This window comes from Eptatretus burgeri, chromosome 18, assembly GCF_056783735.1.
Source record: "Eptatretus burgeri isolate ZD-2024b chromosome 18, Ebu_testis_v1, whole genome shotgun sequence".
Taxonomy (NCBI): Eukaryota; Metazoa; Chordata; class Myxini; order Myxiniformes; family Myxinidae; genus Eptatretus; species Eptatretus burgeri.
The window spans coordinates 38,792,536-38,804,490 of record NC_140978.1 but is presented as its reverse complement, the minus strand read 5'-3'; the positions used below and the strand labels follow the sequence as shown (position 1 = coordinate 38,804,490).

At 43.4% G+C, this 11,955-nt stretch overlaps 1 protein-coding gene across 2 annotated transcripts in view; it reads right to left on the bottom strand.

Annotated features, from left to right (window-relative positions):
• The window catches only part of LOC147008934 (plexin-A2-like), a 297,247-nt gene that overhangs the window by 261,895 nt on the left and 23,397 nt on the right, over nucleotides 1–11,955 (bottom strand). Inside the window, exons 2-4 of one of the 2 annotated variants that reach the window (XM_085864308.1) lie at nucleotides 8,749–8,893; nucleotides 1,382–2,617; nucleotides 264–446 (exon numbers count right to left, since the gene is read on the bottom strand). In XM_085864308.1, the coding sequence (XP_085720434.1) occupies nucleotides 264–446; nucleotides 1,382–2,617; nucleotides 8,749–8,775 (1,446 nt within the window). In that variant the 5' untranslated portion in view covers nucleotides 8,776–8,893. The remainder of the gene's footprint in view (nucleotides 1–263; nucleotides 447–1,381; nucleotides 2,618–8,748; nucleotides 8,894–11,955) is intronic. The other variant, XM_085864309.1, reaches the window with a different exon arrangement.

The window sequence follows — 11,955 nt, the reverse complement described above, 5'->3', positions numbered from 1 at the left end:
ATAGTATGATTATTGTTACTGGTTCTTACTGTGGAATTAAAGTTGAAAGGTTGAGATTTGTGCTTGATTATGACATCATACATTGAAGTGAAGTCACTGCATCCTGCATTAATCTTACCCTACACCCAATCCCAAGGAGAAGCAGCAGCAACAGGATTTTTTTTTTTTTTTAGTAGGTCAGGGATAGGGGGAGGGGGAGGAAGAAAGAGGAGAGGTTAGAGGCGTGTGTTGAACTCCTTGGGGAGAACTCATGTGATATTTACCTTCTTCACTCTCCCATTTTTGGTACCAACAAAAGCGACTGTGTGCCCATTGAAAACATAGGCAGCCACAGCCGTCATACTCTCACTGTGATCAGTGTAGACCGAGACTCCGCGAACCATGGCACGACCTCCCAGAGGCTGATTGATAACTTGCCCGCAAAATTCATCATTAATCTTAATTGGCTAAGGGTGGAAAGGAAAGGAGACCACATGAAAAACAAAACAAAGCCAGGACCCACAAATTACTATATACATGGCATCTTACAAAGTACACCAGATACAGTATTAAATAGAACAGTAATGCATATGGTATAGTAAACAAGTAAAGAGAATAGCAATGAAAAATATAAACACTTGGTATTCCTGCGTCGTTGGAAGAAAACTTATAAATCTAAAAAAACAACAGATGGAACTGGAATTCTACTCTTCTTCAACTTTAAAGGCCACAATTATTCCCACATTCTTGTGGGATTGGCTGGGGGAAATTTTGGACAGAGTCTTTCATGAACCAGATTGCCAGGCCTGACACTCAACGAAGTTGTTTGGGCAGGAATTCGGAATTTCATCATGGTAGCGGCGATAGCTCACTAACTCTTGGCGGACACCGCGAGATCTTTAATGTCCACCAACTATTAAATGCCGGCAGATGGGATTCCCGTTTAACATCCATCTGAGGGACGGCACATATATTGATGCATCACCCTGCCTGTGAGACACCAGTATGACAGTTTATAACTGAGTCGGGGTTCAAACCCAGGTTAGACAGCTTAGTGGTGAGTATGTGTACCTCTAGGCCTTCCTGTCGGCCCAACTGGAATTTTATTCCTTTTCTAAATAATATGATATTTCAAATATGTTTTCATAATTTCAGAGAAATTCCACCTTTGAAACCATCTATTTATTATGTACGCTAGTATGAGAAGGGGAAGGGGTAGATTTGAATGGAAGCAGAAATAAAGTGTTCTAAAATATGAACTGTGAAATAATATTGTCAGTAATCTGAAAGGCACTGTCACAAACTAACCATTGTACTTTAATGGTAGTGTATGTGTTGAACAATGTTTCATTTGCTAAAGGCCGTGACAGCCCAAAATAATGTCAGCTAGATTGGAACTTACGGCATAGCGGCATCTGAGTTCTTTGTTGATGAGCCATGTGAGATCAAGGTTGCCTTCACCACGGTAGCACGATTCAATACGATCCTTTATGACTTTTTGAACTGAGGTCAAGGTGAATACGCAGAGTGCTGACTCTTTGGGAGGCCGTTCCCAGCTTTTTTGTCCCTTTGCAAAAATTGCAAAGAGTACATCCTCTCCTTCAGGTACATTCAAAGATTTAGCCAAATAATGTCCAGCCTTTCCAAGAAAGGCAGCCTGCACCAGGCGGTACTCAATTCCAGCACTAACACAGCCAATTGGGAGCTCCACATAGGAGTAGAAGTTTCCATCTTCAATACACAGTCGCACCATCTTTGAAGTGAAGAACTGGTCACTCGTACCATCAGCATGTGCACCGATGTCTGGCTGGAGAGTGAGGAAGTACACATACCTTCCAAGGCTAAAGCCATAAATGTAATAAATGTCAAACGATGGAATTGATGAAAGCGTGTCTGAAGGAATCTTGAGTTGTGATGAGAGAAACTCATCTATGTAGACATAGTTAAACATCTCAGCATCTTCTGCGTTAGGCATCAGTTTCCTGCTTGAGAGTGTGGGAAAATACTCAGACTTGCCATCAATTGGAGTGCCAACATATAGCGTTTGCCAAGAAGTGCTCGGTTTTTCAATAATAACACCGTACATGGTCCCACTCACATTAACACTTGAGAAGTAATGTTCTTTGCGATGGTTTGGCTCTCCAAGTTTGAAAAGATCATCAAGTCGCAGAAGTTGGCAAATTCCCTGAAAAAGACTGCCACAGGCAAGCAGTCGATTTTCTTTATAATCAAGCAGCAAGAGCTTGTTGACATTGATGGTGTCATGCAGTTCCTGAGTACAAGGTTGGACCGTAGGAGGAGGGTAGCATTTTTCATTGTCTTTGTTAGGTCCCGTCTCATGTGTTCGCAAAAGTGACAAGTTTTTGGAGAGCTTGTATATTCTGTTGATCCCACCAATATAAACTTCGCCTGTTCCACTGTGCACCACGAGGTGGTTTAATGCCCACCCACTAAAGGTCGGTGAAAATGTCTGAAACTTGTCTTCACCTAAAGATGCAACTGGAAATGAATAAAAAAGCATTATAATGACACAAGCGATGCCCAATCGATGGGACAGTCTTTTGTATTTCCTCTTGTCAAAGCCAAAAATTGTCATCTTCGAACTTGGCATATGACATGCAGGATTCAGCAGCTTCATCTGTGGCACAACAGACAGGCAAACATTCATGTTTGTGCAAATGTTAAGCCAAAACAATATCATACGTATACAATCTGGCATCACAAGACAGTTAAATGGGGCATCAAGTACCCATATATGTACATAAGATTGGGGCAGTTGGGGGTTGGGATTATACATTTTTAAAGAAGGAGAAGGCGCTTCCTACAAAAAGTAAACTTTATCTACTCCGCTAATCCTTACTATAATTCACTGACCGGTGTTTGTGTGTTTGTTTGTTTGTCGTGCTATTCCTCTTAGAGTTCTGGGCCAATTACATCCAGACTTGCTGCAGAGGATCAGCATGACCCCAATTAATGTATAGGGATGATTTTATCTTTGCCGGTGTTTTTTTTGGGGGGGGGGGAAGGGAGGGAGTGAGGTGGGGACGCAAAATGTAAACATGCATCGTGTAGTGCCACCGTCAGGTGTAATACAAGTCTCCGCCATTTACATTACGGTATCCCTGTCCCCACGTTTTCCAGTGCTCTAAGATGTTTTGAATTATAGCAGTAGGTATGTTTTTGCTTCATGCACATAACCCGGGTTTGTTTGTATACAGAGCTGTCAGTTGCCTAAACACCGCCCAAATAAAGGTATGCATCAGAAGAACGTTGCATGCTTAGAACAAGATCGCCCATAGGGTGGGTACTCTGCTAGTTTTTGCAATAAGCAAGAGCATACCCGGTCTCAGGCGACATTTCACCAGCTTCACAGCCGCCTTCCTCAGGCCAATAGTGTTTTGAGTCGATTGGTCCGAAGGGTGGTTTTTTTAATTTTGAAAAAAACATTTTGTTTTTTTGAAAATTTTTGTTTTTAACTTCAATCGCTTATAAAAATGTATTGTCACAAATATTACAAGTAAATTTGCAAAATAAATGTTTGAATTCTGCTTGGTGTATATCATGACAACACAGCAACTCATGTATGTATCCTCAGTTAAAACAAGCCTGTCTCGATAGCGACGTGTGGAGGTGTTTCAAATTGTACAGTGAGAGTTGTTTTAAATTACGTAGAGGTGAGGTGTTTTTAATAACGTGGCAGTGAGGTGTTTTTAATAACGTGGAAGTGAGGCGTTTTTAACAACGTGGTAGTGAGGCGTTTTTAACAACGTGGCGGTGAGGCGTTTTTTAACAACGTGGCGGCAGGGTGTTTTTAATAACGTGGGGCGAGGTGTTTTTAATAGCGTGGCGGCGAGGTGTTTTTAATAACGTGGCGGCGAGGTGATTTTATAACGTGGCGGTGAGGAGTTTTTAATAACGTGGCGGTGAGGAGTTTTTAACAACGTGGCGGTGAGGTGTTTTTAACAACGTGGCGGCGAGGTGATTTTATAACGTGGCGGCGAGGTGTTTTTAATAACGTGGCGGCGAGGTGTTTTTAATAGCGTGGCGGCGAGGTGTTTTTAATAATATGGCGGCGAGGTGTTTTTAATAACGTGGCGGCGAGGTGATTTTATAACGTGGTGGCGAGGTGATTTTATAACGTGGCGGTGAGGAGTTTTTAATAACGTGGGGGTGAGGAGTTTTTAACAACGTGGAGGTGAGGTGTTTTTAATAACGTGGAGGCGAGGTGATTTTATAACGTGGCGGCGAGGTGTTTTTAATAACGTGGCGGCGAGGTGTTTTTAATAACGTGGCGGCGAGGTGATTTTATAACGTGGCGGTGAGGAGTTTTTAATAACGTGGCGGTGAGGAGTTTTTAACAACGTGGCGGTGAGGTGTTTTTAACAACGTGGCGGCGAGGTGATTTTATAACGTGGCGGCGAGGTGTTTTTAATAACGTGGAGGCGAGGTGTTTTTAATAGCGTGGCGGCGAGGTGTTTTTAATAATATGGCGGCGAGGTGTTTTTAATAACGTGGCGGCGAGGTGATTTTATAACGTGGCGGCGAGGTGATTTTATAACGTGGCGGTGAGGAGTTTTTAATAACGTGGGGGTGAGGAGTTTTTAACAACGTGGAGGTGAGGTGTTTTTAATAACGTGGCGGCGAGGTGATTTTATAACGTGGCGGCGAGGTGTTTTTAATAACGTGGCGGCGAGGTGTTTTTAATAACGTGGCGGCGAGGTGATTTTATAACGTGGCGGTGAGGAGTTTTTAATAACGTGGCGGTGAGGAGTTTTTAACAACGTGGCGGAGAGGTGTTTTTAACAACGTGGAGGCGAGGTGTTTTTAATAACGTGGCGGCGAGGTGATTTTATAACGTGGAGGCGAGGTGTTTTTAATAACGTGGCGGCGAGGTGTTTTTAATAACGTGGCGGCGAGGTGTTTTTAATAACGTGGTGGCGAGGTGTTTTTAATAACGTGGCGGCGAGGTGTTTTTAATAACGTGGCGGAGAGGTGTTTTTAATAACGTGGCGGCGAGGTATTTTTAATAACGTGGCGGCGAGGTGTTTTTAATAACGTGGCGGCGAGGTGTTTTTAATAACGTGGCGGCGAGGTGTTTTTAATAACGTGGGGGAGAGGTGTTTTTAATAACGTGGCGGCGAGGTGTTTTTAATAACGTGGCGGCGAGGTGTTTTTAATAACGTGGCGGAGAGGTGTTTTTAATAACGTAGCAGTGAGGTGTTTTTAATAACGTGGCAGTGAGGTGTTTTTAATAACGTGGCAGTGAGGTGTTTTTAATAACGTGGCAGTGAGGTGTTTTTAATAACATGGAAGTGAGGTGTTTTTAATAACCTGGCAGTGAGGTGTTTTTAATAACGTGGCAGTGAGGTGTTTTTAATAACGTGGCAGTGAGGTGTTTTTAATAACGTGGCAGTGAGGTGTTTTTAATAACGTGGCAGTGAGGTGTTTTTAATAACCTGGCAGTGAGGTGTTTTTAATAATGTGGCAGTGAGGTGTTTTTAATAACGTGGAATTGAGGTGTTTTTAATAACGTCGCGGTGAGGTGTTTTTAATAACGTGGCGGTGACGTCTTTTTATAACGTGACGGTGAGCTCTTTTTATAACGTGACGGTGAGGTCTTTTTATAATGCGGCGGTGAGGTCTTTTTAATCACGTGGCGGTGAGGTCTTTTTATAACGTGGCGGTGAGGTCTTTTTATAACCTGGCAGTGAGGTCTTTTTATAATGTGGCGGTGAGGTCTTTTTAATCACGTGGCGGTGAGGTCTTTTTATAACGTGGAGGTGAGGTCTTTTTATAACGTGGCAGTGAGGTCTTTTTATAATGTGGCGGTGAGGTCTTTTTATAACGTGGCGGTGAGGTCTTTTTATAACGTGGCGGTGAGGTCTTTTTATAACGTGGAGGTGAGGTCTTTTTATAACGTGGTGGTGAGGTCTTTTTATAACGTGGCATTGAGGTGTTTTTAATAACATGGCGGTGAGGAGTTTTTAACAACGTGGCGGTGAGGTGTTTTTAATAACGTGGCGGTGAGGTCTTTTTATAACGTGATGGTGAGCTCTTTTTATAACGTGGCGGTGAGGTCTTTTTATAACGTGGCGATGAGGTCTTTTTATAACGTGGCGGTGAGGTCTTTTTATAACGTGGCGGTGAGGTCTTTTTATAACGTGGCGGTGAGGTCTTTTTATAACGTGGCGGTGAGGTTTTTATAACGTGGCGGTGAGGTCTTTTTATAACGTGGCGGTGAGGTCTTTTTATAACGTGGCGGTGAGGTCTTTTTATAACGTGGCGGTGAGGTCTTTTTATAACGTGGCGGTGAGGTCTTTTTATAACGTGGCGGTGAGGTCTTTTTATAACGTGGAGGTGAGGTTTTTATAACGTGGAGGTGAGGTTTTTATAACGTGGGGGTGAGGTTTTTATAACGTGGCGGTGCGGTCTTTTTATAACGTGGTGGTGAGGTCTTTTTATAACGTGGAATTGAGGAGTTTTTAACAACGTGGAGGTGAGGTGTTTTTAATAACGTAGCGGTGAGGTGTTTTTAATAACGTGGCGGTGAGCTCTTTTTAATAATGTGGCGGTGAGGTCTTTTTAATAACGTGATGGTGAGGTGTTTTTAATAACGTGGGGTGAGGTCTTTTTATAACATGGCGGTGAGGTCTTTTTAATAACGTGGAGGTGAAGTGTTTGTCATAACATGGCGGTGAGGTCTTTTTATAACATGGCGGTGAGGTATTTTTAATAACGTGGAGGTGAAGTGTTTGTCATAACATGGCGGTGAGGTCTTTTTAATAACGTGGCGGTGAGGTATTTTTAATAATGTGGAGGTGAAGTCTTTGTAATAACATAGCGGTGAGGTCTTTTTAATAACGTGGCGGTGAGGTCTTTTTAATAATGGGGCGGTGAGGTCTTTTTAATAACGTGGAGGTGAAGTGTTTGTCATAACATGGCGGTGAGGTCTTTTTATAACATGGCGGTGAGGTCTTTTTAATAACGTGGAGGTGAAGTGTTTGTCATAACATTGCGGTGAGGTCTTTTTAATAACGTGGCGGTGAGGTCTTTTTAATAATGGGGCGGTGAGGTCTGTTTAATAACGTGGCGGAGAGGTATTTTTTAATAACGTGGCGGTGAGGTCTTTTTAATAATGGGGCGGTGAGGTCTGTTTAATAACGTGGCGGAGAGGTATTTTTTAATAACGTGGCGGTGAGGTATTTTTAATAATGTGGAGGTGAAGTCTTTGTAATAACATAGCGGTGAGGTCTTTTTAATAACGTGGCGGTGAGGTCTTTTTAATAATGGGGCGGTGAGGTCTTTTTAATAACGTGGAGGTGAAGTGTTTGTCATAACATGGAGGTGAGGTCTTTTTATAACATGGCGGTGAGGTCTTTTTAATAACGTGGAGGTGAAGTGTTTGTCATAACATGGCGGTGAGGTCTTTTTAATAACGTGGCGGTGAGGTCTTTTTAATAATGGGGCGGTGAGGTCTGTTTAATAACGTGGCGGAGAGGTATTTTTTAATAACGTGGCGGTGAGGTCTTTTTAATAATGTGGAGGTGAAGTCTTTGTAATAACATAGCGGTGAGGTCTTTTTAATAATGGGGCGGTGAGGTCTTTTTAATAACGTGGCGGTGGAGTTTTCCATAATGTGGTGGTGTTTGTTCCACTTTAGCGACATGTGGTGAGGCGAGTGTAGTGAGTCCCGTAATCCTCATTTTCAAAAGATGGAAAAAATGCTTAATGTTTGGATCGAGTACCAAACAGAAAAAAGTGCCTTTGAGTGGACCGAAGTATGGGAGAAATCATTGCGGATTTACCAACTTTTCCATTGGGCACCGGGGCCAAAGGCTGCAATTCAACCACGGCTACTCACAAGTTCCACACCAGTACGAACTGGTTTGAGAAATTCAAAAGACGATTCGGCCACCATCATGTAAAATTAGTCAGGGAAGCGGCATTGGCCAACAATGATGCTGCGTAAAAGTACCCACCACAGCTCATGGAACTAATCGAGTCAAAAGGATTTATGCTGGAGCAGGTTTTTAACACCACCGACATGGAATTATTCTGAAAGAGGATACCATCTGACACCTTTCTCTCCAAGCAGGAATAGAAAGATCTACTCCAGGGTTCAAGGTAATGTGGGTAAGGATTGTCTTTCCCTTCTCTATTGTGACAGTGCTGCAGGAGACTTCATCGTAAAGCTAATGCTGCTCTTCTGATCGCTCAATCCCACTCCCCGCTCCCCATTTACCACTCCCACTTCCCCCCAACCCACTCCAAAAGCATCATCATGCCAATCAAGTCTTGTGTTTTCTATTTACAGCAGAGTACGAAATATTATTACCCTCACCCACCTCACCGTTATGTAAAAACCACCCCGCTGTTTTGAAATACACTTTAAATGAAAACATCTCATGTTTTTGTTTATTTTACACTGTATTCATTTTATTTAAATGTATATTTCAATGTTAACATGCTTTATCTATATTTTACATGTTTATTTCAATTGTGATGTGTTCATTTCTGGCTGCCGCTGATCTTCCTCTATATTGTCTCGAAACCCAGGAAACGAACCCCCTTCTCCCATCGGCCCTTGGTTTTTACTATCGCGGCATTTTCCAGGAACATAACGCCCGTGATATTTGAGGGTTTACCTTACTGTAAATAAACAAAATATGGACAAACTTTACTTCACTTGGGGCGACAGTGGAGTGCAAGCTAGAAGTTAACCAACTCAAAATAACGCAAGGATAATGGTCCCGGTTATGTTTTGCTCACATTTGTCATTATATTGCAGCAATGCATTGATTTATGCCCCCAGTATCCACATGAAACTAGTCACACGTTATTCTGCCTTCGGTTGTTGCAACCACAGAAACAATCCTCAGATGTGGTGTTGTATTCAACCACTTCAACAAGTACCCTGCACAACGGAAAATTGGGTTAACAACAACAAACAATGTCATCGATAGAACTCAAAAATGATGGTCAAGGGCAACCATAGCCAGACAGATACAAGTCATAGTGAAATTGAGTAACTGTGATGTAAATGCAAGTCAACTTCACAAAGATTATGCCTTTGGTGTAACAACCTAACAAGCAGATGTTGTCCAACAAATGAATCCTGCGGTAAGGCAGTTGCCTTGCAAAAACTTGCGTTCTCTCCCTCGAAAGCAAACCTGACCGAAGGTATTCTCAGATCATTCCACAAAGCCCACAAGAAAGTTTCCACTTTCAGGGGAGCCAGAAAACACAATCTCAAGATTGAATTTTCAAACTTGTCTCCTTCCTCGAAAACCTGGTGGCACCTTCTTAAGTCTGTCTCTGAAGTATGCTCCCATTCCATCCCTTCCCTCTCTTCAAATGGCAGCACAAGCCACTCTGCTCGTGAGAAGGCTGAATGCCTCAACTAATGTTTGCTTTCGAATATTATGTTCTGAAACACCTCACTTTCTGTACCCATCTGACCAAGTTGCACACAACTGCTCCTGGATTCTGTCTTTTGTACCTGAGAAGGTGGAGAAGTTTCTGTCAACCCTCGACCCTGATTCTGCAACGAGACCAGATGGCAAAAGCTTACTTGTCCAAAAACCTAATCTGCCACTCTTGCACATCCTCTGTCACTTGCACTTGGTCATCTTACATCTGCATGGAAATCAACCAGCATCACAAAAAAAAAACATGCAAAAACCAATCCACTCAACTACATACCTGTCAGATTCTTTGCAATCATCAGCAAGGTCATGGAATACAGTACAGCATTGCAGTCAATATGAAACCCCTCCTTTTTCTCCAATGGCTTCATCTCAGATCACTAACTTGGATTCAGACCAGGTCACTCTACCTTGGACATGCTGCTTTGACTCTCCCAACAATAGATGGAGGTCGTCAATGCCAGACAGGAAATCCGAGCCGTATCCCTGGACATATCACGTGCTTTTGACACAGTCTGGCATCCTGCCTTGCTCTCCAAACTGCCTATGGCATCCAAGGCCAACTCCATAGATGGCTAACTGACTTTCTCTACTCTCGTAGCCAACGTGCGGCTCTCAACGGAATCCTTTCATCTCCTCTCCCTGTTAAGGCTGGAGTCCCCCAAGGCAATATTCTAGTCCCAGTCTTATTCCTAATGTTCATCATTGATCTTTCTGACTGAAAAATCCCCTTTATCTACAGGGTGTTTCAAAAACAGTGATGCAACTTTAAATGTTTATTTGCAAAGAAACAGAAACCTCAGGAATGTGAACCAAACATTTCTTGAAAGCTTTTGACATGGTATTTTCTATCACTCATTGCTATTGCAGTAAGTCACTGCTTGAGTTAGTGAGATCCCAAAGTCTGAAATTGGCATTTACACAGAATCCTTGGAATTGATGTTCTCAATGTGTGCCCCTCCATGGTTCAGACAGGCATTGATCCCGACTCCAAAGTTCTGTCCAACTTTCTTTTCGGTCTCATGTGGCACTTCCTGGAGGTAGTCTGACACCTCCTGCTTCCAATCATTCAATGAGGGAGGCCAGTTAGCAGACAGACCCCTTGGCAGCCCCCCAGAACCAGAAGTCCAGAGGGTTCAAGTCTGGGCTACAGGGTACCCAGTCATGAGCAGCACCCAGGCTAAGAGGCAGTTTCTGAAGAGCTGCCGCAGGAAATTGACGGTGTCACCAGCTGAATGCGAAGGTGCACCATCCTGGATAAACAAGGTCATGCTGAGCTCGTTTGGGGTGACCTTTTGGGCGAGAGCATTATAGAACTTCTGGAGCACAGCCCGGTAGCACTCACCGTTGATCGTCACCATCCTGCTGTTGTCATTCTCAAACCAATAAGACCCTAGCATTCCTCATTTGGCATTGAAGGCACAGAAGCAGGTGACCTTAAGCTCTTTCAGGTATCTCTCACTGATCTCAGGTGGTTCTACTCCCCAGAAAATGTTGTTGTGGTTGTTGGCACTATTCAAGTGGAAATGGGCTTCATCACTGAACCAGATCAGGTTGATCCAGTTTGGGTACTGCTCCATCCTGCCACTGAGCCAATTGCACATATCAAGTCTGCTCATGTCATTTTCACTCAGTTTATGCCGAATAAAGATGATGTATGGGAAAAGCTTCAGTTCCTTAGTGATGATATGCCAGACTGATGTTGGTTTGAATCCGAGCTTCTGGGAGCACCGGCGGTGGGACTTCTTGGGACTGTCCACTGCAGAATCCCGCACGGCGTCGATGTTGGCTTGGCTCGTGTGGTTACTGACGCTGGCCTGCCACTGTTGCTCTTGCTCTGGTTGTGCACTGTACCCTTGGGCTCAAAATGTTTCACAATAGTTGAATGGCACAATTTGTGGGTCCAACAAGTGTTATGAGGTTGTATTCCTGGCAGAACCTGCAGTGGGTATCTACATATGATTTAGTCTCACACCACAGAGCCACCATTTTTGTCGTCTGCTTCACTGTCAATGGCATAGTTGAGCTATGGAGCTAGAAATCCCAGGGAACAAATACCATGACAACACCACCAAACCCTGAAAAGGAAAACAGAAAGAAAAAAAAAACCAACAAAAAAGTCATAAAAACAGAAATGGCAGGAAGTCAAAGTTGTATCAATCTTTTTGAAACACCCTGTATTTGCTGATGACTCCACCCTCTGCTGTGATATCCATCATCCTTCAGATAGGCAAGGCAACAGCCTCTTCCCTCTATTCATAGTCTCTGTCTCTCTGTGTCTCTGTCTCTGTCTCTGAAAGGACCATCTGGCAAACACTCCTATCTACTTACTTTCTAAACAATCCTCTTGAGGAAATTCAGCCATTCAAACTCCTGGGTCTCACTATCATCCATGATCTTTCTTGGTCAAACTACATTTCAAAGTTGGCCTCCCAAGCCTGCTGGCGACTGGGAAACCTCCTTCGCACACATGAACTCCTGTCCACCTGCAAGGCCTTCATCCACAGCTTGATGGAGTACTGCTCTCCCCTTTCGGCTGGTGCCACTGAAA